The sequence below is a fragment of the Microcaecilia unicolor genome, chromosome 7, assembly GCF_901765095.1.
Source record: "Microcaecilia unicolor chromosome 7, aMicUni1.1, whole genome shotgun sequence".
NCBI classification, from domain to species: domain Eukaryota; kingdom Metazoa; phylum Chordata; class Amphibia; order Gymnophiona; family Siphonopidae; genus Microcaecilia; species Microcaecilia unicolor.
The window spans coordinates 109,475,919-109,503,080 of record NC_044037.1 but is presented as its reverse complement, the minus strand read 5'-3'; the positions used below and the strand labels follow the sequence as shown (position 1 = coordinate 109,503,080).

Genomic DNA, 27,162 nt, shown 5'->3' with positions numbered 1-27,162 from the left:
CCCTGGGTAGAGGGAGTGGCCGGGGCCGATTGCCCGCGCGGCCGCTCACCCCTGCCGTCGCCGGCAGACCGGCGGGCCAACGGTACCTGTACTCATGGGGTCGATGCCTATTTCGTCGACATCGGTACCGGTACCGAAGAACCAGCCGTCGACACCGATGCCGTCAACGTCGAGGGGCCGGCGCAAGTTCCAAAAAGACAGTCCTGTAGAACTTGCCTCGCCACTTGTGTCCGCTTCCGCAAGCTGAGACACAAGGTGCACGTCTTGGTATTATGCTCCGGCCCAAGGCACTGGAGGCACCAAGCATGGGTATCGGTTTGCGAGATCTGCCGGCCGCACCGACCACAATTCTTGAATCCGCTCAGGACCTTCGAGGACATCGACGGAAAAATCGCGTTGGCGAAATCAAAGTCGTCTATGGTGGCGGTGACAAGCACACCCGAAAAGAAAACAACCGTGCGACCACAAGGCCGCAACGAGGCGCCCCCGCTAAAGACGACGAGGGGACAACTTTTTTTTTTAGGGAAAAAATGAAGCGCGAACGCGCACAAAGAGAAAAACCTCGAAGAAAAACTCGCGGCTATGCCGCGATCCGGTTTCTGGGGCTGACAGAGAGATAGACGAAAGCACGTCGCTCTCCAGCGCGGAATCGAAAAAAACTGAGCGGGAACGGTCGCGCACGGGCGGGAAGACGGCCGCGCAGGCGCAGTGGGTGTGCCCTGCGTGCGGGACCGCCCGCAGAGTTTTGTTCCGGTTGGTGGGGGCTGCTGTGGACGTCAACCCAGTCGTGAGAACAAGCAGCCTGCTTGTCCTCGGAGAATTGGCATTACCAGCACTTAAAATACCACCACAACAAATCATAGTGACCACTGGAATAAAACCACAGTCAAGAAAAAATCCGGCAAGTGAGCACATCCCTCGCAAAGCCTGCTGTTGGCTCCACACTCAAAAGGTAACCATGAGACAATATAGCCACTGAAAGTAAACATCACCTTTAAGGATCACTGACAAAGCGAATGCTACATACCTGTAGAAGGTATTCTCCGAGGACAGCAGGCTGATTGTTCTCACTGATGGGTGACGTCCACGGCAGCCCCTCCAATCGGAAACTTCACTAGCAAAGGCCTTTGCTAGTCCTCGCGCGCCCGTGCGCACCGCGCATGCGCGGCCGTCTTCCCGCCCGAACCGGCTTGTGTTCGTCAGTCCCATATGTAGCAAGACAAAGACAAGGGAAGACACAACTCCAAAGGGGAGGCGGGCGGGTTTGTGAGAACAATCAGCCTGCTGTCCTCGGAGAATACCTTCTACAGGTATGTAGCATTCGCTTTCTCCGAGGACAAGCAGGTTGCTTGTTCTCACTGATGGGGTATCCCTAGCCCCCAGGCTCACTCAAAACAACAAACATGGTCAATTGGGCCTCGCAACGGCGAGGACATAACTGAGATTGACCTAACAATTTAACCAACTAACTGAGAGTGTAGCCTGGAACAGAATAAACATGGGCCTAGGGGGGTGGAGTTGGATTCTAAACCCCGAACAAATTCTGAAACACTGACTGCCCGAACCGACTGTCGCGTCGGGTATCCTGCTGCAGGCAGTAATGAAATATGAATGTGTGGACAGATGACCACGTCGCAGCTTTGCAGATCTCTTCAATAGTGGCTGACTTCAAGTGGGCCACTGAAGCAGCCATGGCTCTGACATTGTGAGCCGTGACATGACCCTCAAGAGCCAGCCCAGCCTGGGCGTAAGTGAAGGAAATGCAATCTGCTAGCCAATTGGATATGGTGCGTTTCCCCACAGCCACTCCCCTCCTGTTGGGATCAAAAGAAACAAACAATTGGGCGGACTGTCTGTTGGGCTGTGTCCGCTCCAGATAGAAGGCCAATGCTCTTTTGCAGTCCAATGTGTGCAGCTGACGTTCAGCAGGGCAGGAATGAGGACGGGGAAAGAATGTTGGCAAGACAATTGACTGGTTCAGATGGAACTCCGACACTACCTTCGGCAAGAACTTAGGGTGAGTGCGCAGGACTACTCTGTTATGATGAAATTTGGTGTAAGGGGCCTGGGCTACCAGGGCCTGAAGCTCACTGACTCTACGAGCCGAAGTAACTACCACCAAGAAAATGACCTTCCAAGTCAAGTACTTCAGATGGCAGGAGTTCAGTGGCTCAAAAGGAGGTTTCATCAGCTGGGTGAGAACGACACTGAGATCCCATGACACTGTAGGAGGTTTGACGGGGGGCTTAGACAAAAGCAAACCTCTCATGAAGCGAACAACTAAAGGTTGTCCTGAGATCGGCTTACCTTCCACACGGTAATGGTATGCACTGATTGCACTAAGGTGAACCCTTACAGAGTTGGTCTTGAGACCAGACTCAGACAAGTGCAGAAGGTATTCAAGCAGAGTCTGTGTAGGACAAGAGTGAGGATCTAGGGCCTTGCTGTCACACCAGACGGCAAACCTCCTCCACAAAAAGAAGTAACTCCTCTTAGTGGAATCTTTCCTGGAAGCAAGCAAGATACGGGAGACACCCTCTGATAGACCCAAAGAGGCAAAGTCTACGCTCTCAACATCCAGGCCTTGAGAGCCAGAGACCGGAGGTTGGGATGCAGAAGCGCCCCTTCGTCCTGTGTGATGAGGGTCGGAAAACACTCCAATCTCCACGGTTCTTCGGAGGACAACTCCAGAAGAAGAGGGAACCAGATCTGACGCGGCCAAAAACGGAGCAATCAGAATCATGGTGCCTCGGTCTTGCTTGAGTTTCAACAAAGTCTTCCCCACCAGAGGTATGGGAGGATAAGCATACAGCAGACCTTCCCCCCAGTCCAGGAGGAAGGCATCCGATGCCAGTCTGCCGTGGGCCTGAATCCTGGAACAGAACTGAGGGACTTTGTGGTTGGCTCGAGATGCAAAGAGACCTACCAAGGGGGTGCCCCACACCTGGAAGATCTGGCGCACTACTCTGGAGTTGAGCGACCACTCGTGAGGTTGCATAATCCTGCTCAACCTGTCGGCCAGACTGTTGTTTACGCCTGCCAGATATGTGGCTTGGAGCACCATGCCGTGACGGTGAGCCCACAGCCACATGCTGACGGCTTCCCGACACAGGGGGCGAGATCCGGTGCCCCCCTGCTTGTTGATGTAATACATGGCAACCTGGTTGTCTGTCTGAATTTGGATAATTTGGTGGGACAGCCGATCTCTGAAAGCCTTCAGAGCGTTCCAGACCGCTCGTAACTCCAGGAGATTGATCTGCAGATCGCATTCCTGGAGGGACCAGCTTCCCTGGGTGTGAAGCCCATCGACATGAGCTCCCCATCCCAGGAGGGACGCATCCGTAGTCAGCACTTTTTGTGGCTGAGGAATTTGGAAAGGACGTCCCAGAGTCAAATTGGACCAAATCGTCCACCAATACAGGGATTTGAGAAAACTCGTGGACAGGTGGATCACATCCTCTAGATCCCCAGCAGCCTGAAACCACTGGGAAGCTAGGGTCCATTGAGCAGATCGCATGTGAAGGCGGGCCAAGGGAGTCACATGAACTGTGGAGGCCATGTGGCTCAGCAATCTCAACATCTGCCGAGCTGTGATCTGCTGGGACGCTCGCACCCGCGAGACGAGGGACAACAAGTTGTTGGCTCTCGTCTCTGGGAGATAGGCACGAGCCGTCCGAGAATCCAGCAGAGCTCCTATGAATTCGAGTCTCTGTACTGGGAGAAGATGGGTCTTTGGATAATTTATCACAAACCCCAGTAGCTCCAGGAGGCGAACAGTCATCTGCATGGACTGTAGAGCTCCTGCCTCGGATGTGTTCTTCACCAGCCAATCGTCGAGATAGGGGAACACGTGTACTCACAGCCTGCGAAGCGCCGCTGCTACTACAGCCAAGCACTTCGTGAACACTCTGGGCGCAGAGGCGAGCCCAAAGGGTAGCACACAGTACTGGAAGTGACGTGTGCCCAGCTGAAATCGCAGATACTGTCTGTGAGCTGGCAGTATCGGGATGTGCGTGTAGGCGTCCTTCAAGTCCAGAGAGCATAGCCAATCGTTTTCCTGAATCATGGGGAGAAGGGTGCCCAGGGAAAGCATCCTGAACTTTTCCTTGACCAGATATTTGTTCAGGGCCCTTAGGTCTAGGATGGGACGCATCCCCCCTGTTTTCTTTTCCACAAGGAAGTACCTGGAATAGAATCCCAGCCCTTCTTGCCCGGATGGCACGGGCTCGACCGCATTGGCGCTGAGAAGGGCGGAGAGTTCCTCTGCAAGTACCTGCTTGTGCTGGAAGCTGTAAGACTGAGCTCCCGGTGGGCAATTTGGAGGTTTGGAGGCCAAATTGAGGGTAATAGCGATATAGGCACCAAAAATAGGGAGAGAAAAAATCCGTACCGAGGCCTCAAAAAAAGGCCTACCCCGAAAGCAAAAAGAAACTTACGCGGGGCAAAAGCTGGAAGCACGGGAAAGGGGTAAAGACCGTAAAGGTCCGATTTTTTTTTTCTTAGCGAAAAACGCGAAGACGCGCGATGGTCAACTTTTAGGGGCGCGAAACGGCGCAAACACGACCGTCCCGAGCGCAGACAAAAGAAGACTGACGAACACGAGCCGGTTCGGGCGGGAAGACGGCCGCGCATGGGCGCGCAAGGACTAGCAAAGGCCTTTTCTAGTGCTTGTCCTCGGAGAAGTATCTCTACCCTGTGGAGACCAACATGAGCTTTTGGAGGAGGGGTGACAATAAGCTTAGCTGTGCTTAGAAGATAATTGGAAGTTGCTGATCTCACACAAAATGTAATATTTTAACGTTGGTCTCCCTCTAAAGGGCTTAACCTCTACCATCAGACTAGTGTGAGATAACAGAACAGACAGCATAAGCAGTAAAACTGAACAGAATGGGGAAGTTCAATACAAGGTATCCAGTTTGTTGTTGTTTTTTTTTTTTTTTTGGGGGGGGGGGGGGGGGGGGAGGATTAACAGAAGGGTATAACAACTTGGGTAATGTTTCACAAAAGCAAAATCACCATCAAATAACTTCTATGGGAAAATCTTTTCTAGGTTTTGTCTATTTCCTGAAACTGTTTGATGGCCTGACTTTTTTTCTCCTCCCCATATCTTACCATCCCCATCATCTTCAGCTGGTGTAGAAGGTCGTGGACGCTTCTGCTCACTCTCTTCTGAAAGTTCTAATTCTAATGGTTCTTTCCTTTTTACCTGCAAAGAGTCAAGTTTAGTTCCTTTATGAAAAATGGAGATGATGTATGGAGACAAGTTACTAACATACAGAGCAGTACCTCCAAGCTCAGCCCTGCAAGTAACTGTTACTCTTAACCTGTGAGGCCTCGTGCACAATGATGCCTCAAGCCAAGCTAACTGCAAAAGCTTACCACCAGCAGCATTTCAAAAGCAAGTAAATTACAGATATACACTGCATGCTGCTTTGTAGGCTCCGGGTGATCAGGATAGATGTTATTGAATAAAGATAATTAGCATTCAGGATGTAAAATGATGAAAACAAAAACACTGCATCTTTTTTGATGTGTTTCTTTTATATCTGTATGCTTTGATTTTTTTTTTCATCAGAAATTTTTTTTTTATTCTGTTTGTGTCCCTTCTTTTATTTAAACTATTAGAAGGGAGATAGAGTTTAGTGACACTTTAAATTACCTTGAAAGATGGGAGCCTTAGGGCACCACGCAATCCAGTTCCAAAGCCAAAGCTCTCAAGATTGCCAGCCCCGCCACTTTTGGCCCAGTCCACCAGAGAAAGGAGCCCTGGCTCCTTCAGTTTGACTTTCTCTTTCTCCTCCTCTTTTGCCTGCTGCTTGGCTGCATTCTGGAAAGGCTGGCACAGTGAGGAAAGACACCAATGTACTATTAAATCCATTTATATTGATATATTCTCTCTCATCCCTTACTTCTTGGATGATATTTAAATATTCTAAAAGTCAGATATGTGTCAAAACTCAGATTTCCAGAGGGCAGCTTGACATTCATTCCTGTTTTCTTAGGATTTGCATCTCTAGTGCATCATGTATCTGTAGTTCTGATCTTTTCATTTGAAATCAACACAACAAATAAAAGAAGAATGCATCAAGAGGAGGATGTGTCAAAAACTCCAATACTAGCTCGACAGCTCTTTCTAATAACAATCTTACCTCTTCTCTGAACGATGAACATAAATAAATGTGTTTATAGGTAAGCAACAATCTGCTTAGCAGTTAATGAAAACTTTGTAAATGCCTTTGACAAACATGATGCCAGATTCCACATTTGCAATTTTCTCTTCTCCATCTCCCCCCCCCCCCCCAGTTAAAATTTATTCTCTTACCCCTCCCTCTTGGTTTTACTAAACTCGAGTGTCTCTCCTCCCTTGCCATTCTCACTGTTACAATCTTACAGAATGCCTTGTTCCCACCAGACATCATGAAACAGCAACTGAAAATACAGAATGAGTGATCACTTGAACCGGACACCACAAACATAAAAGATTTCTGACTCAAATATACTGAGTAAAAACCTTGAGTTTGAAGATTTACTTCCTAGCCAAGTTCCATCCATACGCAAGCATGATTTTTGTCAGCATTAACTGCAAGGGAATAGCAGCGGTGGAGCTGCACCTCTCACCTTTGCCTTCTGCTCTTTGCGTTCCCACCACTCATCAAAAGTGGCAAAGGCCACATTTTCTACCATTTTGCGGTTCAGGTCTCGTTGCATGGTGCTTTTCATTTCCTGTGTGAGTGTGGCCAGCACACTGTCCACTGTGGCCGCATGTGGGTCCTTTATCTCCTCTGCCACCACTGTGTATGGCCACACTGGCTGTAGTCTGTAGTCAAACAGCCGACCTGGTTGTTGGTCCTCTTCCTCCCCTTGCTGCTGTTGGTGGGATAAGAAGAGCAGGTCGCTCTCAAATGGACGTCGCCCCTGCCCCAAACCATAATGGCCATAGGCATGATGTGCTCCTCCAAATGTTGCCTCCTGGTGGTGAAGGGGGAAGAGTGGGTAAGGTTCCTCAAAGGAGGGCCCCTGGCCTTTCCCCTGCCTTAGTTGGTGTAACCGGCTGAGCATTTGAGTTTGCATTTGGAAGGACATGGGCATACCACCCCACTGTGTGCCTAGCCGGTTCATTAATTCTAAAGAATTTACAAAGTCATAAATGTGTGGTGGGGCATGGGGAGGAGGGGCCTGCCCGTACTCCTGGAGGGCAGACTGCAGATGGTGAGGTCCTGGAGGATGTGGTTGGGGATATTCTGGCAGCGGCTCAGCCCCTAAGTGGGGCAGGCCAGAATGGTGCTGCAACTGGAAACCAGGCTGTGTAGCAAAGGCTGAGGCTGCAATACCCAGGTGGCCCATGGTAACAGTGGAAGGCAGAATAGAGAAATGCTGTTGATCAGCAGAGTCCTCAGCTTCATCTTCTGAGATCTCCATGTCCTCTCCTGAGGACTGGTGGGAGACCTGCAGTAAAGACAGGATTTATTTTTAGTTAGCAAGGGGGAAAAAAAGGCAAAAGGAAATACGTGTTTGCATATACAATTTTGAAAAAGCACATTAATTACTTAAGAGTTTTATTTCCTCCAGTTACAAAAAAAGTGTGCAAAAAGGAATGCAAGACTTTTGTCCCAAGAGTTAAAGTAAAAGTCCTTCAGTGTTTTTTTGTTTTTTGCTTGTATTTCTGCTTTTACAATGTTTTTCTGGAAATAATATCATTCAGAAGCTGAATTAAATTAAATCCTTGAACAAAAGACACCATTAAAAAAATGTGCAAACTAATCTTCAGGATTAAGAGCTTTTTTCTTTGCTGGACCTTCACTGAATCTTTGGACCTTGCTGGATACCACACACATCCCAGATAAGACTTTCATCAGGTTCTACCACTAGCAAAGCTACAAAAAGACTTCTTTCCCCAGCAAGGATCACAATCTATACTATAGAGAAAAGACCTCCTTCACCACTTCAGCTAGCAGCAGAAAGAATACATCTGAGCCTCCATCAAATGTCCAGACATCAGGAACATACTAGTTCTGGGACGCCCTTTTTGGGGTCTGCTGGTGATACTGAAACAAAGCTATATGGTGTTGATGTGCCAGTTTTGTAATGGCCACCTGGATGAAAGTCCTTTCTTATTTCACAGGTTTGTATACTCCTAAATCTCTTCTTGTCCTATCTCATTTGATATTGAAGTTGTCTAGAGTTACATTGCTCTGTGCCCAGGACATTATTCTCAAGCATCTGACTGCGAGTAACCTATTTATCCTAAATTGACACCAAAATGAACACAATCAAAATACTTCTGGTAATCTATTCCCTTTCACTGATCCACCTAGCACTATCCATCCCCACTCACAGAACATTACTTCATACCCATCATACAAAATCACCAGACTGATCAAACATTCCACACTCCACCAAACTGAAACTCACCACACTAAAGGAAGATCATTTAACCACGAACATCACCAACAAAACGGGAGGAATGACCGCAACACCACCCAAGGAACGACAACAAAAATCCACTTAACACAAAACCTAGCAGCCCCATACCAAAATATCCAGGTGGGCTACATCAATGCTAGGTCCATAATCAACAAAACAACAACATCAGACTGGATTACTTCAGAAAACCTCGATCTTATCTTTATCAATGAAACATGGATTCACAACCAAAAGGACCCCATAATCCTTGAACTATGCCCTCCAGGCTACAAAATCACTCATCGGACCACATTGGAAAAGAGAGGCGAAGGCATAGCACTAATCTACCGAGAACAATTCACCACCAAAACCATTGCTGATTCCATAACACCCCAACTAGAAATTGCCTCATTCAGAATCCATAACAACTCCCCGATCGATCACCTGAATTGCATCCTGTTCTACAGACCACCCGGCAACTGGAATGAAAGCCAGCCCACCTTCACGGACTTCATATCAAACAATTGTGTAAACAACTCCAACACACTAATACTAGGCGACATTAACCTTCATCTAGAGGACCCCAATTCCATTAACGTACGTGAATGTAAAGACTTCCTACAGTCTTGGGATCTCAAATGCCCTCACATACAAATGACCCATATCAAGGGTCACACATTGGACCTCCTATCACATAAATTGTCCACATTTCATAATCTTCCTTTTATCTTGCTGCACCATATGCCTGGAATAGACTTCCTGAGCCGGTACGTCAAGATCCATCTCTGGCCATCTTCAAATCTAAGCTGAAAGCCCACCTTTTTGATGCTGCTTTTAACTCCTAACCCTTATTTTATCATCCTCACTTTAATATTCCCTTATCTCTTGTTTGTTCTGTCTGTCCTAATTAGATTGTAAGCTCTGTCGAGCAGGGCCTCTCTCTTCATGTTCAAGTGTACAGTGCTGCGTACGTCTAGTAGTGCTTTAGAAATAAGTAGTAGTAGTAGTAGTAATCTATTAATAACAGACATCAAACGGACAACAACACCTTGGACCGACCATTACAAACTGAACCTAACTTTAAACTGGCGGAAGAAGGATTCAAACCGCACACCAGAACATACAACTTACACTACAAGAGGGCAAATAGAACCACAAATATTCTGGCAACAGATATACGACAACGAATTGACAATACGAACTGACTCCAAACTTTATCTCAACTGCTGGGATGACAGATGCAACAGCGTACTAAACGAAATAGCACCCTTAAAAACAAGAATATCAAACAGACAGAATACTATACCATGGTTCAATGACGAACTAAAAAAACTCAAAACACAATCCAGGAAACTTGAACGAGCATGGAGAAAAATAAAAGATGAACATACACTCAACGCATAGAAACATATACATAGAAAATACAAATATGCAACAAACCAAACCAAAAGGACCTACTACAAAACCAAACTAGGATCGGATTACAAAGATATGAAGAAACTATTCCAACTCGTAAATAAGTTACTGGACACCACCCCTATCACCACAACCAACATAGACATCCCACCCACAGACAAACTTGCTAACTACTTTAACGAAAAAATAACAAAATTACACAGCACACTTCCCCATCACAACACCAACATTGAAAACTTCTTCAATGATCTGGACCTAACCTCCAATGGATACCCAGCTGACTGTATCTGGACAACATTTAATCTCATCAACACCGAATCAGTTACACAAGCGACTCACAGGTTCACCAAGACCCACTGCAAACTGGATACATGTTCCAGTTATCTACTAAAATCCGCACCCGACCGCTTCATAGCAGACCTCACATCCAACCTAAACTTCATGTTACAACAAGGTCTCTTCCCTGAGGAATATGGTAACATCCTACTCACCCAATACCAAAAGACGCCAAGAAAAGCACAAACGATCTCACCAACTACCACCCAGTTGCGTCTATCCCACTAGTAGTAAAAATGATGGAACACCTGGACAAGTTCTCAATATTAAATAATTCACAATCAGTATTCCGCTCCCAACATTTTACCGAAACTGTCCTAGTCACCCTCCTGGCCAAATTCAAGCAGGAGATAGCCATAGGTAAAAGCATACTCCTCCTCCGACATGTCGAGCACATTCGACATGGTAAACCACAACATACTACTAAGACTACTTCGCCATTTCGGGATTGAAGGAAATGTACTTAATTGGACAAAAGGTCTAACCACCAGAACTTATCAAGTAAAATCAAACTCAAACATATCACCACCGTGGAAAGCAGTATGCGGAGTACCTCAAGGATCACCACTATCACCAATACTCTTCAACATGATGATGATTCAACTGGCACAATCCTTATCCAATCGAGGCCTCAACCCGTTCATTTACACAGATGATGTTACAATCTACATCCCCTTCAGACATGACAGAAATAACCAAAAAAATCAACGATGGCCTGAACATCATGGACTCCTGGGCAAACTCATTCCAATTGAAACTGAACATGCCTCATCCTCTCTTCTCAACCTAACAAGTACAAACCCACAATGATAAATACCCCAGGAGACACCCTCCCCATCTCAGACAGCTTGAAAATACTCGGCGTCACACTCGACCGTAACCTTACTCTCGAGAGTCAAGTAAAATCTGAAATAAAGAAAATTTTCTATTCAATGTGGAAGCTCAAACGATTACTACTACTACTACTATTTAACATTTCTAAAGCGCTACCAGGGTTACGCAGCGCTGTACAATTCAAACATAGAAGGACAGTCCCTGCTCAAGGAGCTTACAATCTAAAAGACAGGTGTACAATCTAGAGACAAGTGTCCAGTCAAAGACAAGTGTAGAGTCCGACTAATAGGGCATGCTATATTTCACGGAAGGTTAGGTGCCGAAAGCAGCATTGAAGAGGTGAGCTTTAAGCAGAGATTTGAAGATGGGTAGGGAGGGGGCTTGGGGTAGGGGTTGAGGAAGATTGTTCCAGGCATAGGGTGAGGCAAGGCAGAATGAGCGGAGCCTGGAGTTGGCAGTGGTGGAGAAGGGAACTGAAAGGAGGGATTTGTCCTGTGAGCGGAGGATACGGGCGGGAACATAGGGGGAGATGAGGGTAGAGAGGTAGTGAGGAGCAGTAGACCGGGTGCATTTGTAGGTAAGGAGGAGAATCTTAAATTGAATGCGGTATCTGATCGGAAGCCAGTGAAGTGACTTGAGAGGGGTGATGTGAGTATATCGGTTCTGGCAGAATATAAGACGTGCGGCAGCGTTCTGGATGGATTGAAGGGGGGATAGATGGCTAAGTGGGAGGCCGGTGAGGAGCAAGTTGCAGTAGTCAAGGCGAGAGGTAATGAGAGCTTGGACGAGAGTTCGTGTGGTGTGCTCAGATAGGAAAGGGCGAATTTTGCTGATGTTGAAGAGGAAGAAGCGACATGTCTTGGCAGTCTGTTGGATATGGGCAGAGAAGGAGAGGGAGGAGTCGAAGATGACTCCGAGGTTGCGGGCAGATGGGACGGGGAGGATGAGGGTGTTATCAACTGAGATAGAGAGTGGAGGAAGAGGAGAGGTGGGTTTGGGTGGAAAGACGAGGAGCTCGGTTTTGGCCATGTTTAGCTTCAGGTGGCGGTTGGACATCCAGGCAGCAATGTCGGATAAGCAGGCCGATACCTTGGCCTGGGTCTCCGTGGTGATGTCTGGTGTGGAGAGATATAGCTGGGTGTCATCAGCATAAAGATGATACTGAAAACCATGAGATGAGATCAGTGAGCCTAGGGAGGAGGTGTAGATTGAGAAGAGAAGCGGTCCAAGGACAGATCCCTGGGGAACTCCAACAGATAGTGGGATGGGAGTGGAGGAGGATCCATGAGAGTGTACTCTGAAGGTGCGGTGGGAGAGATAAGAGGAGAACCAGGAGAGGACAGAGCCTTGGAACCCAAAAGAGGACAATGTGGCAAGAAGTAAGTCATGATTGACAGTGTCAAACGCAGCGGATAGATCGAGGAGGATGAGGATGGAATAGTGGCCTCTGGATTTGGCGAGGAGCAGGTCGTTGCAGACTTTAGAGAGAGCTGTTTCTGTCGAGTGTAGGAGGCGAAAGCCGGATTGAAGTGGATCTAGGATGGCATGAGAGGAGAGAAAATCAGTGCAGCGACTGTGGATGGCGCGTTCAAGTATTTTGGAGAGGAAGGGGAGGAGAGAGATGGGGCGGGTAGTTGGAGGGGCAGGTAGGGTCAAGTGATGGTTGTTTTAGGAGGGGTGTGACTAAGGCGTGCTTGAAGGTGTCAGGGACAGTTGCAGTGGAGAGAGAAAGGTTAAGGATGTGACAGATTGAGGGGGTGACAGTATGGGAGATGGTGTTAAGTAGGTTGGTGGGGATGGGATCGGAGGAGCAAGTGGTGCATTTCGAGGAGGAAAGAAGGCGGGAGGTTTCATCCTCAGTGATCTCAGGAAAGGAGGAGAAGGCGGCCTGGGTTGGTTGGTTGAGGGAGAGGGTTAATGGGTGGAGAGGGGGGGTGGGGGGTGATGGCTTGGTAGTGAACTCAAGGTTGATTTTTTTGCACTTTATCGTGGAAGTAATCAGCCAGTGATTGAGGAGAGAGTGAGGGGGGAGTGGGAGTGGGGGGCACCTTGAGGAGGGAGTTAAGGGTGGCGAAGAGACGACGAGGGTTGGAGCTGAGAGAACTGGTCAATTGGGTGTAATAGTCCTGTTTTGCAAGGAATAAGGAGGAGTGGAAGGAGGAAAGCATGAATTTAAAGTGAAGGAAGTCTGAATGAGTACGAGATTTCCTCCAGAGGCGTTCAGCAGACCGTGCGCAGGAGCGAAGGTAACGGATGCAAGGGGTCAGCCAAGGCTGGGGATTAGTACGTTTTGTGGGACGGGAGGTGGAAGGAGCGAGGGTGTCCAGAGCAGAGGAGAGAGCGGCATTGTAAGCGGAGACCGCTTTGTCGACAGTCTCGGAGGATATGATGGATGGGAGGAGATTAGAGATACTAGCGGATAAGGTGAGGGGGGTCAATGGCCTGGAGATTCCTAGAGGTGGTGGTTAAGGTTGGGCGGGGCGGGGGGGGGGGGGGGTGACGAAGTGTGAATGTGATCAGGTGATGATCAGAGACAGGAAGAGTTGAAGCTTGGAAATTGGAGGGTGAGCCGGAAGAGGAGAGGACGAGGTCAAGGCAGTGGCCGTCACGGTGAGTAGGAGTGGTAGAGCACAGCTGGAGGTTGAAGGAGGATGTGAGGGTGAGGAACTTAGAAGTGTGAGGGTCAGATGGGTCATCAGCATGTATATTGAAGTCTCCGAGAATGAGAGACGGAGATGAGGGTTCAAGAAAAACAGAGAGCCAGGCATCGAAGTCGGTAAGGAAGGAAGAGAAGGATTTATCAGGGGGGCGGTAGATGACAGCCACTCTGAGTGGTAGGGGGTTGAATAGTCGGATGGAGTGGGCTTCGAAGGATGAGAAACAGTGAGACTGCGGTAGGAGGAGGGGTTGGAAACTACAGGAGGGTGAGAGTAGTAACCCAATACCTCCACCACGGCCAGCTGGGCGGGGAGTGTGAGAGAAGAGGTAACCACCATGGCAAAGGGCTGCGACTGAGGCGGAGTCGTCCGTGGAGATCCAGGTTTCGGTTAGGGCGAGCAGTTGAAGGGAGTGGGAGATGAAGAGATCGTGGGTGAAGGGCAGTTTGTTGCAGACTGAATGGGCATTCCACAAGGCGCAAGAGAAGGGGAGGGAAGAAGGGGGGGGAGGAGGGGAATAGAGACAAGATTGGAGACGTCCCGGGAGTGTCCGCGTGGATGGGACGGGGACAGATGAGGGGGACCTGGATTAGGGTTAATGTCTCCCGCGGATAGCAGGAGGAGGAGCAAGAGAGAGCGGAGGAGGGAGGGGGAGGACGGGCGACGAAGACGGGGTGCACTTAGGAGGAATGGGGATGGGTTAATAGCAGGAAGGAAGTGATGAAAGTTGAGAGCTAGGCTGGAGGAGGGGGACAAGAGGGATGGTGAGGTGGTGAGGGATGGGGGTGATAAGGGTATTACCGTGGCGGGCCAGGCGGGAGGGCAACGAGTTCCAATGGTGGACAGTGGGGGTGGGGAGGAGAAGAGATTAGGAAGGGACAGGGCAAGGAAGAGAATGTGGATAGGAGCCATACGTAGTGACTGGGGTGTAGCAGATGACAGTGTGGTGACTGAGGTGTTATGCAGATAGAGTGGAGAGCTGGGTTGGAGGTTTGGGATTGATGGACTGGTAAGAGAATAGTTGACAAGCTAGCAGGTAAGTCAGTGGATGAGAGGCTTGCAGGCAGGCAGGCAGGCGAGCAGGTAAGTCAATGCTTGACAAGGTAGCAGCAGGCAGGCAGGTAAGTCAATGGATGAGAGGCTCGCAGCGGATCAGGCGGACTGGAGCACGTTGGAGCAGATGAATGGAGCAGGCAGGATGGGCAGGTGTACCGGAGCAGGTAGGCTGGAGCAGATGGGCTGGAACAAACAGGGAGGAGCTGGAGCAGGTGGACTGGAACACTGGAGCAAGCATGGAAAGCTGGATCGGTGGACTGGGACGAGCTTGGAGCAGGTGGATCAGGCGGACTGGAACAAACTAGAGCATTTGGACTGGAACAAGCAGGCTGGAGCAGATGGACTGGAACGAGCAGGGGGGGAAGCTGGATCGGCGGACTGGAACACGCTGGGATCAGGCGGACTGGAACACACTGGGATCAGGCGGACTGGAACAGCAGGCTGGAGCAGATGGACTGGAACAGGCAAGGGGGAGCTGGAACACGCTGGGATCAGGCGGACTGGAACACACTGGGATCAGGCGGACTGGAACACACTGGGATCAGGCGGACTGGAACAGCAGGCTGGGGGCATCTGGACTGGAACAAGCAGACTGGAACACGCTGGGGCATCTGGACTGGAACAAGCAGGCTGGAGCAGATGGATCGGAGCAAGCAGGGGGAAGCTGGAGCCGCCGGTCTGAAGTGAGCAAGCAAGCAGGCAGAGAGAAGCTGGCTCGGGAGGAACAGGCAGGCTGGAGCAGGGGACAGGCAGGGGGGAAGCTGGAGCCGCCGGTTTATAACGAGCAGGCAAGCAGGCAGAGAGAGCTGGTTCGGGAGAGCTGGAGCAGCAGGGCCGCCTCGCTGTGCGCTACCTCCAGCTGCCCCAGTCCGGAGGACGCGCGGTGCAGGCAGGCCGCGCCACGTGGCGGGAAGGGCAGCGAGGGCGACGGGCTGCTGGGCATGGGACCACAGGCTGCAGCCGAACTCCCACCGACTCTACCTGGGTCGCCCGAAGCTCTCAGCTGACACGGACCCGGGCAATTCCTGCCAGGGAGCGCGACGGCCAAGGGCGGGCTTTCAGACCAGGCGAGTTGGGATCGTGAGCTGCTGACAGTGCGAGAGATCGTCTCGCAACCTGGGCCCTGGCCACCTGCTTCTCCCGTCCCGCTCAGCTGCAGCGATTGGCACTCACCCCGGAGGCGAATCTGTGCTGGTGCAGTCGGTGGGACCGTGGATGTGCAGTGTCGCTCTGACCTCGCGAGTCTGTGCTGGTCGGCCGCTAAGCGTATTCGGTCGGCCGCTTTGCCCTCCGCTCTCGCTCGGCTGCTGGCAACGCTCCCCAGCGGCCCGCTGGCAGTTGGGCCAGGGCCAGTGGGTCCACGTGGTTGTAGACTCGCCCTCCGGGGCACCCAGGACCACCGGGGCTCGCTCGGATTGCCTTGCACGGATCGGCTCGGCCCGCCTGGATCGCTTCTCAGTTAGCTGCGATTAGCTGCAGCCTGAATCCGGTCCGTTCCAGACCGTTTCATTCCGCAGGAGGATGGTCCAGGTAGGTCGAATTCAGGAGCTCCTGAACAGAGCTCCTTACCTGTCGGCCATCTTGAAAACCAGCTCTTTCGAAACCTAATTCAATCAATGGTCCTAAGTCATGCAGATTATTGCAACAGAATCTACACGGGATGCAAAGAACAACTAACAAAAAACCTCCAGACACCCAAAATACAGCAGCCAGGTTGATATTCAGCAAAGCACGCTTCAAAAAGTACCAAACCCCTTCAAGAAAAGCTTCAATGGCTCCCAATAAAAGAACGTATCATCTTCAAAATCTGCACTTTAGTCTACAAAATTATATATGGCGTAGTCCTAGGATATGTGATAGACCTCATAGATCTACCAATAAGAAGCAGAGTCAGGTAGTCAAGATCTACCCAAATTGCAAAGGACTGATATACAAAACAACCTACACATCCGGCTTCTCCTACATAAGCGCACAACTATGGAATGGCCTCCCAAAAGCTGTGAAAACAATACATGACCACCTGAAGTTCAGGAAATCACTAAAAACCAACCTCTTCAAAAAAGCCTACCCCAACGATCTTATGTAAACCTCTTCAACCAGAAACACAGCATTCCTAATGATCGTACTGGACAACACACAATCTTCATCCCTTCCGACCCTCCACATATACCTCATTCGATCACTATACAACCTTGTATTTGCTATCAACCGACTGGGCAAACGCCTTGACGGTACTATGTAAGCCAAATTGAGCCTGCAAATAGGTGGGAAAATGTGGGATACAAATGCAATAAATAAATAAATACATTTTAAAGACAACCCACAATAACTACAAAAAGCAAAGTTACCTACCTGTAGTAGGTGTTCTCCAAGGACAATAGACATATTCTCACATGTGGGTGACATCATCCATGGAGCCCGGTGCGGACACTGCCATAATGCACTGTCACTTTAAAATTTTGAGGCAGTGCCCCCACTGCGCATACACATGTGCCTTCCTGCCTGACGCTCGAGCACAGGACCAGCAGTATAATACTAAGCTAAGAACACAACTCCAATGGGAGGCGGAAGTGATACGAGAATATATGCCTGCTGTCCTCAGAGAATACCTGCTAAGTAAATTAGCTTTCTACAAGGACAAACAGACATAATACTCTCACGTGTGGAAATCACTAGCTGCCAGGTTCACACATAATCATCATGGGAACTAAGGAGAAAGTGAGTCTAGTGGAAAAATGGGCCGGGGGTGGAGCTCATATTCAAATAGTAAAAAGATTTTGCAGGACTGCTTGTCCAACTGGCTCTCCTGCCTAGAATGCAGCTCCAGACAGTAGTGAACAGTGAAGGTGTGGATACAAGAGCACACTGCTGCCTTGCAAATATCTTGAATGGGGGCAGAGCAGAAATGAGCTACTGAAGTCACCATGGATCTTACATTGTGAGCGGTGACACAGCCATGAAAGGTGAGCCCAGCCTGAGCATACTTGTAAGAGATACAATCAGCAAGTCAAGATCGTATGTTTGGTGATGGAAATCCCTACTCTGTTAGGGTTGAAGGATACAAAAAGCTGGGAGGACTTCCTATGAGGTTTTGTACGCTCCAGAGAATACACAAGAACATAAGGTATGTATAAGCCTGCAAATAGGTGGAAAAATGTGGGGTATAAATGTAACAAATAATAATGCTGCTTCTCCAGGATAAGTGTGAGGCTTAGGGGAGAAGACAGGAAGTACACTGGACTGATAGAGCTGGAACTCCAATACCACTTTAGGGAGGAATTTGGGTTGAGTTCTGCTTTTTCGGAGAACAACCATGTTGTGGTAGATCCCGTTGCAATGATCATGGATCACTTTACCCATTAAGAATGGCATGGGATTAGTGGATATCTAACATAAGAGAAGCAAAAGGGGCATCTCCTTTCTTAGAAATAATAAACAATCCAGATTTCCTAGCAGGCCAAGGAGTCACAACATTTCTGCGCTGGAAAGACAGGGGTTGTAGATATATTATACAGCTGTCCAAACTGGAACCTGGGGAGGAGAGTGAAGATACATACCTATAGCAGTTATTCTCCGAGGACAGCATGCTGATTGTTCTCACGATTGGGTCGACGTCCACGGAGGCCCAGGAAACAGGTAAAACTTTGTAAGCAAAATAAAAATCTTTCGAGAACGCTCCAGCGCGCGGGCAGAGCGCACCGCATATGCGCGAATGGCTTCCCGCCTGCAGCACAAGCGTGTCATCCTCAGTTTAATAAAAAGCAACCAGAGAACTAGAACAACTCCAAAGGGGAGGTGAGTGGGATTGTGAGAACAATCAGCCTGCTGTCCTCGGAGAATACCTGCTACAGGTATGTATCTTCACTTTCTCTGAGGACAAGCAGGTTGCTTGTTCTCATGATTGGGGTATACCTAGAAGCCAGGCTCACTCAAAACAATGAACATTGGTCAATTGGGACTCGCAACGGCGAGGACATAACAGAGATTGACCTGAAAAGAAACACAACTAAGTGAGAGAGTAGCCTGGAACAGAACGAAAATGGGCCTAGGAGGGTGGAATTGGATTCTAAACCCCCAACAGATGCTGCAGCACCGACTGCCCAAACCGACTGTCGTGTCGGGTATCCTGCTGAAGGCAGTAGTGAGATGTGAATGTGTGGACTGATGACCACGTTGCAGCCTTGCAAATCTCTTCAATAGAGGCTGACTTCAAGTGAGCCACTGACGCAGCCATGGCTCTGAAATTATGAGACGTGACAGGGCCATCTAGAGTCAGCCCAGCTTGGGCATAAGTAAAGGATATGCAATCTGCTAGCCAATTAGAGATTGTGCATTTTCCAATGGCGATTTCCCTCCTGTTGGGATCAAAAGAAACAAACAACTGGGCGGACTGTCTGTAGGGCTTTGTCCACGCCACGTAAAAGGCCAATGCTCTCTTGCAGTCCAAGGTGTGCAACTTGCCTTCACCAGGGCAAGTATGAGAACGGGGAAAGAATTTTGGCAAGACAACTGACTGGTTCAGATGGAACTCCGACACCAGCTTCGGCAAGAACTTAGGGTGAGTGCGGAGGACTACTCTGTTATGATGATATAAGGTGCATGCACTACCAGGGCTTGGAGCTCACTGACTCTACGAGCTGAAGTAACAGCCACCAAGAAAATGACCTTCCAAGTCAAGTACTTCAGATGGCAGGATTTCAGTGGCTCAAAAGGAGCTTTCATCAGCAGGGTGAGAACGATGTTGAGATCCCATGACACTGGTGGCGGTTTGTAGAAGGTATTCAAGCAAGGTCCGTGTAGGACAAAGAAAAGGATCTAGGGCCTTGCTGTCACACCAGACGGCAAACTTCCTCCATTTGAAAGAATAGCACTTTTCCATGGAATCTTTCCTGGATGCAAGCAAGACTCGGGAGACACCGCTGAAAAACCCAAGGAGGCAACTTCTAAGCTCTCAACATCCAGGCCGTGAAAGCCAGAGACTGGAGGTTGGGATGTAGAAGCGACCCTTCATTCTGGGTGATGAGGGTCAGAAAACACTCGAATCTCCACGGTTCTTCGGAGGACAACTCCAGAAGAAGAGGAAACCAGATCTGACGAGGCCAGAAGGGAGCAACCAGGATCATTGTTCAGCGGTCTTGCCTGAGTTTCAGCAAAGTCTTCCCTACTAGAGGTATGGGAGGATATGTATACAGACGGCTTGTCCCCCAATGTAGGAGAAAGGCATCTGACGTTAGTCTGTTGTGGGCCTGAAGTCTGAAACAGACCTGAGGGACTTTGTGATTGATCTGAGTGGCAAAAAGATCCACCGAGGGGGTGCCCCACGCTCGAAAGATCTTGTGGACAACGCGCATGTTGAGCGACCACTCGTGAGGTTGCATGATCCTGCTCAACCTGCCGGCCAGACTGTTGTTTACGCCTGCCAGATACGTGGCTTAGAGAAACATGCCGTGATGGCACACCCAAAGCCACATCTGGAAGGCTTCCTGACACAGAGGGCGAGATCCGGTGCCCCCCTGCTTGTTGGTGTAATACATAGCAACCTGATTGTCTGTCTGAATCAGAATGATTTGGTTGGACAGCCGATCTCTGAAAACCTTGAGAGCATTCCAGTTTGCTCGTAATTCCAGGAGGTTGATCTGAAGACCCTTTTCCTGAAAGGACCAAGCACCTTTAGAGTGAAGTCCATCTACATGAGCTCCCCACCCCAGGAGGGATGCATCCGTTGTCAGCACTTTTTGTGGCTGAGGAATTTGGAATGGATGTCCCAAGGTCAAATTGGATCGGATAGTTCACCACTGAAGGAAACTGCAAAACTCGGTGGAGAGATGGATCACATCCTCTAGATCCTGGCACCACTGGGAAGCTAGGGTCCATTGAGCTGATCTCATATATAGGCGTGCCATGGGAGTTACATGGAGGCCATGTGTCCTAAGAATCTCAACATATGCCAAGCTGTGATCTGTTGAGACACTCGAGCCATGGACACTTGGGCCAGGAGATTGCCCTTGCCTGGGGAAGATAAGCTCGAGACGTTTGTGTGTCCAACACAGCTCAAATGAACTTCAATTCTTGAACCGGGACAAGATGGGACTTGTTTATTTTCTCTGAATCTGCCTTTGCTAATCAAGCAGCGGAAGCAGTGGCCCGTCTCATCTCTCTCTGGGCAAAGTTACATATGCCCTCCAAATATCTAGCTTTCCCAACCTTGAATCTGCTCATGACAGGCTTACACCGTCAGGCAGTATGGACTCTTGTAATTAGAAAGGAACCCAGTATGTAGTAGATATAATAAGATAGTTTATTACAATCTTACCAATGGTAATACAGGTAGGTTAAGCATTCACATAATGGAACTGCATATCATGGCACGTCCTCTCTCTCTAGCCTTCTGGAGTCTCCCTTCTCTGTTCATCTTCTCCTCTCATCTCCTTCTTCTTCTCGTCTAGTCAGTGAATGATACATACCTGTAGCAGGTGTTCTCCGAGGACAGCAGGCTGATTGTTCTCACGACTGGGTGACGTCCGCGGCAGCCCCCACCAACCGGAAAAAAGCTTCGCGGGACGGTCGGCACGCAGGGCACGCCCACCGCGCATGCGCGGCCGTCTTCCCGCCTGTGCGCGACCGCTCCCGCCAGTTGAATGACTAGCAAAAGATGAAACACACAACTCCAAAGGGGAGGAGGGAGGGTAGGTGAGAACAATCAGCCTGCTGTCCTCGGAGAACACCTGCTACAGGTATGTATCATTCACTTTCTCCGAGGACAAGCAGGCTGCTTGTTCTCACGACTGGGGTATCCCTAGCTCTCAGGCTCACTCAAAACAAGAACCCAGGTCAATTGAACCTCGCAACGGCGAGGGAACAACAGAAAATTGACCTACGAAGAACAACTAACTGAGAGTGCAGCCTGACCAGAATAAATTCGGGTCCTGGAGGGTGGAGTTGGATTTACACCCCAAACAGATTCTGCAGCACCGACTGCCCGAACCGACTGTCGCGTCGGGTATCCTGCTGGAGGCAGTAATGTGATGTGAATGTGTGGACAGATGACCACGTCGCAGCCTTGCAAATCTCTTCAATAGTGGCTGACTTCAAGTGGGCCACTGACGCTGCCATGGCTCTGACACTATGAGCCGTGACATGACCCTCAAGAGCCAGCCCAGCCTGGGCGAAAGTGAAGGAAATGCAATCTGCTAGCCAATTGGAGATGGTGCGTTTCCCGACAGCGACCCCTAGCCTGTTAGGGTCGAAAGAAACAAACAATTGGGCGGACTGTCTGTGGGGCTGTGTCCGCTCCAAGTAGAAGGCCAATGCTCTCTTGCAGTCCAATGTGTGCAACTGACGTTCAGCAGGGCGGGTATGCGGCCTGGGGAAGAATGTTGGCAAGACAATTGACTGGTTAAGATGGAACTCCGACACCACCTTCGGCAGGAACTTTGGGTGGGTGCGGAGCACTACTCTGTTATGATGAAATTTGGTATATGGAGCATGAGCTACTAGGGCTTGAAGCTCACTGACCCTACGAGCTGAAGTAACTGCCACCAAGAAAATGACCTTCCAGGTCAAGTACTTCAGATGGCAGGAATTCAGTGGCTCAAAAGGAGGTTTCATCAGCTGGGTGAGGACGACGTTGAGATCCCATGACACTGTAGGAGGCTTGATAGGGGGCTTTGACAAAAGCAAGCCTCTCATGAATCGAACGACTAAAGGCTCTCCAGAGATGGCTTTACCTTCCACACGATAATGGTAAGCACTAATCGCACTAAGGTGATTCCTTACTGAGTTGGTCTTGAGGCCAGACTCTGATAAGTGCAGAAGGTATTCAAGCAGGTTCTGTGCAGGGCAAGAACGAGGTGCTAGGGACTTGCTCTCACACCAAACGACAAACCTCCTCCACTTGAAAAAGTAACTCTTTTTAGTGGAATCCTTCCTAGAGGCAAGCAAGACCCGGGAGACACCCTCAGACAGACCCAACTCAGCGAAGTCTACGCCCTCAACATCCAGGCCGTGAGAGCCAGGGATTGAAGGTTGGGGTGCAGCAACGCTCCGTCGTTCTGCGAAATGAGAGTCGGAAAACACTCCAATCTCCACGGTTCTTCTGAGGACAACTCCAGAAGAAGAGGGAACCAGATCTGACGGGGCCAAAAGGGCGCTATCAGAATCATGGTGCCGCGGTCTTGCTTGAGCTTCAGTAAGGTCTTCCCCACCAAAGGTATGGGAGGATAAGCATACAGGAGGCCGGTCCCCCAATGAAGGAGAAAGGCATCTGACGCTAGCCTGCCGTGTGTCTGAAGCCTGGAACAGAACAGAGGCAGCTTGTGGTTGGTCTGAGAGGCGAAAAGATCCACTGAGGGGGTGCCCCACTCTCGGAAGATCTTGCGTACCACTCTGGAATGGAGCGACCACTCGTGCGGTTGCATGACTCTGCTCAGTCTGTCGGCCAGACTGTTGTTTACGCCTGCCAGGTACGTGGCTTGGAGGAGCATGCCGAACCGGCACGCCCAACGCCACATCCCGACGGCTTCCTGACACAGGGGGCGAGATCCGGTGCCCCCCTGCTTGTTGACGTAATACATTGCAACCTGATTGTCTGTCCGAATTTGGATAATTTGGTAGGACAGCCGATCTCTGAAAGCCTTCAGTGCGTTCCAGATCGCTCGGAACTCCAGGAGGTTGATCTGCAGATCCTTTTCCTGGAGGGACCACAGACCCTGGGTGTGAAGCCCATCGACATGAGCTCCCCACCCCAGGCGAGATGCATCCGTCGTCAGCACTTTCGAGGGCTGCGGAATTTGGAATGGACGTCCCAGGGTCAAATTGGTCCGGATGGTCCACCAGAGCAGTGAAGTGCGGCAACTGGTGGAGAGGCGGATGACATCTTCTAGATTCCCGGTGGCTTGGAACCACTGGGAAGCTAGGGTCCATTGAGCAGATCTCATGTGAAGACGAGCCATGGGAGTCACATGAACTGTGGAGGCCATATGACCCAGAAGTCTCAACATCTGCCGAGCTGTGACCTGCTGAGACGCTCTGGTCTGCGAAGCCAGGGCCAGGAGATTGGTGGCCCGCGCTTCGGGAAGGTAGGCCTGAGCCGTCTGGGTATTCAGCAGCGCTCCTATGCATTCCAGAGACTGGGATGCCTGGAGATGGGACTTTGGGTAATTTATCACAAACCCCAGCAGCTCCAGAAGTTGAATAGTGCACTGCATGGACCGGAGGGCTCCTGCCTCCGAGGTGTTCTTGACCAGCCAATCGTCGAGATATGGGAACACGTGCACTCCCAGCTTGCGTAGGTAGGCCGCTACCACCACGAGGCACTTGGTAAACACTCGTGGGGCAGAGGCGAGCCCAAAGGGCAGCACACAATACTGAAAGTGCCGTGCGCCCAGGCGGAATCTGAGATACTGTCTGTGAGCTGGCAGTATCGGTATGTGAGTATATGCGTCCTTTAAATCCAGAGAACATAGCCAATCGTTTTTCTGAATCATTGGCAGAAGGGTGCCCAAGGAAAGCATCCTGAACTTTTCTTTGACCAGGAATTTGTTCAGGCCTCTCAGGTCTAGGATGGGACGCATCCCCCCTGTTTTCTTTTCCACAAGGAAGTACCTGGAATAGAATCCCTGCCCTTCCTGCCCGGGTGGTACGGGCTCGACCGCATTGGCGCTGAGAAGGGCGGAGAGTTCCTCTGCAAGTACCTGCTTGTGATGGGAGCTGAAAGACTGAGCTCCCGGGGGACAATTTGGAGGCAGGGAGGCCAAATTCAGGGCGTATCCGCACCGCACTATTTGGAGAACCCACTGGTCGGAGGTTATGAGAGGCCACCTTTGGTGAAAAAATTTTAACCTCTCTCCGACCGGCAGATCGTCCGGTACGGACACTTGTAGGGCGGCTATGTTCCCGTGGATCCAGTCAAAAGCCCGTCCCCGGCTTTTGCTGTGGAGGCACCGGGGGCTGCTTAGGCGCACGCTGTTGACGAGAACGAGCGCACTGGGGCTGTCCCTGTGCCTGACGAGGCCTTCGGGCCGGCTGGTTGTACCTACGCTTTGCAAAAGAATAGGGTGCAGCCTGCCGGGCCCGGGAAAAACGTCCACCTGTGGAGGTGGATGCTGAAGGCGCCCGGTGGGAGAGCTTGTCGAGAGCGGTTTCCCGCTGATGCAGTTGGTCCACCATCTGCTCGACCTTCTCACCAAAAATGTTATCCCCCCGGCAAGGGACGTCGGCCAGTCTCTGCTGGGTGCGGTTGTCCAGGTCAGAGGCACGCAGCCATGAGAGCCTGCGCATCACTATACCTTGGGCCGCAGCACGAGATGCCACGTCACAGGTGTCATAGATACCCCTGGACAGGAACTTTCTGCACGCCTTCAGCTGCCTGACCACCTCCTGATAAGGCCTGGACTGCTCCGGCGGGAGCTTCTCGACCAGGTCCGCCAGTTGTTGCACATAGGTCCGCATGTGAATGCTCATATAGAGCAGGTATGATTGGATGCGGGTCACGAGCATGGAGGATTGGTAGGCCTTCCTCCCAAATGAGTCCAGAGTGCGAGACTCCCGCCCCGGGGGCGCCGAGGCGGTATCCCTCGAACTCCGTGCCCTCTTGAGAGCAGAATCCACGACCGCCGAGTCATGGGGCAATTGGGGCCGCATTAACTCTGGGTCAGAGTGGATCCTGTACTGGGACTCTGCTTTCTTGGGAATGGTGGGGTTAGTTAAAGGTCGCACCCAGTTCCGAAGCAGTGTCTCCTTGAGGACATTGTGCAGCGGTACTGTGGAGGACTCTCTAGGTGGTGATGGATAGTCGAGGACCTCGAGCATCTCGGCCCTCGGCTCTTCCACAGAGACCACGGGAAAGGGAATGCTGATAGACATATCCCGCACAAAGGAGGCAAAGGAGAGACTCTCAGGAGGTGAGAGCTTCCTCTCCGGTGAAGGCGTGGGGTCCGAGGGAAGGCCCGTAGACTCCTCTGAGGAGAAATATCTAGGGTCCTCCTCTTCCCCCCACGAGTCCTCATCCTCGGTGTCGGACATAAGCTCATGTAGCTGAGTCCTGAACCGGGCCCGGCTCGACGTCGAGGCACCAGGGTCTCGGTGTCGTCGAGCGGTGGACTCCCGCGCCGGCGGGGACGGAGCTCCCTCCATCGACGTCGACGGGGACTCCACTTGCGTGGCGGTCGAGACCGGCACCGCAAGCGGCGGCGGTGTCGACGGCCCCGGCGCCGGGCTAGAGCTCGCCGGCGCCACAGTCATCGGCGCCGAGGGCGCAAGCACCCCCGGCGCCGGCACAGCCTGGCGCATCAGCCCTTCCAGGATCCCCGGAAGGATGGCTCTGAGGCACTCGTCCAGGCCCGCTGCCGGGAAAGGCGGTGGGGTCGGTAGGGGTGTCGGCGCCAGAAGCTGCTGGGAGCCAGGAGACGGCACCGAGGTGCCGGAACCCCGATGCGTCGGTACCTCCACAACCGACGGAGACCTCTCCTCCCGACGATGACGCTTCGGCGTCGCCTCCTCTCCGATATCCGGATGCACCGAGGGCGACCGGTGACGACGCTTCTTATCTTTCTTGCGATGCCCGTCACCGGCGCCGGAGGGCATGGAGGAAAAGGAGGTCGATCCCCCTCGGTCTCGAGGTACCGGGTCAGACAGGGTTCGGTCCCGTGGCCCACGAGCTGAGGGAGTGACCGGGGCCGACTGCCCACGCGGCCTCTCACCCCCACTCTAACCGGAGGACCGGCGGGCCGACGGGACCTGTTCTCCTGGGGTCGCTGCCATCGGTGCCGATGTCTCGGGCATCGATACCGGTACCGAAGGGCCGGGCGTCGATACCGATGCCTTCGAGGTCGACGTCGAGGGGCCGGCGCCAGTTCCAAAAAGACGGTCCCGCAGAACTTGCCTCGCAACCTGAGTCCGTTTCCGGAGACCGAGACACAGAGAACACGACTTGATATTGTGCTCCGGCCCGAAGCACTGGAGGCACCAAGCGTGGGTGTCGGTCTGCGAGATCGGCCAGCCGCAGCGACCACACTTTTTAAATCCACTCGGGACCTTCGAGGACATCGACGGAAAAATCGCGTCGGCAAAGTCAAAGTCGTCAATGGTGGCTGAAATCACACCACGAAAAAGAAAACGACCGAGCGGCCACTAGGCCGCAATGCGGCGTCCCCGCTGGAAGCGAGGGAAAAAGGGAGCGCGTGCTCCACACGCGCAGGGTTTCTTTTTTTTTTTTTTTTTTTTTTGAAAAAAGAAGCCGGGCGGTAACTAGACCGAAAAAACTAAGAAAAAGCGCGATCGCGTAAACGCGATCGAAAATCGGCGGCTGAAAAAGAGAGAGCGGTTCGAAGCACGACTCTCTCCAGACGCGGAAAAAAAGGAACTGGCGGGAGCGGTCGCGCACGGGCGGGAAGACGGCCGCGCATGCGCGGTGGGCGTGCCCTGCGTGCCGACCGTCCCGTGAAGCTTTTTTCCGGTTGGT

At 51.1% G+C, this 27,162-nt stretch overlaps 1 protein-coding gene across 2 annotated transcripts in view; it reads right to left on the bottom strand.

Annotated features, from left to right (window-relative positions):
* The window catches only part of SETD1A (SET domain containing 1A, histone lysine methyltransferase), a 355,902-nt gene that overhangs the window by 135,778 nt on the left and 192,962 nt on the right, over positions 1 to 27,162 (bottom strand). For both annotated transcript variants that reach the window (XM_030208984.1, XM_030208985.1), the window contains exons 8-10: positions 6,619 to 7,446; positions 5,660 to 5,836; positions 5,113 to 5,206 (exon numbers count right to left, since the gene is read on the bottom strand). In XM_030208984.1, the coding sequence (XP_030064844.1) occupies positions 5,113 to 5,206; positions 5,660 to 5,836; positions 6,619 to 7,446 (1,099 nt within the window). The remainder of the gene's footprint in view (positions 1 to 5,112; positions 5,207 to 5,659; positions 5,837 to 6,618; positions 7,447 to 27,162) is intronic.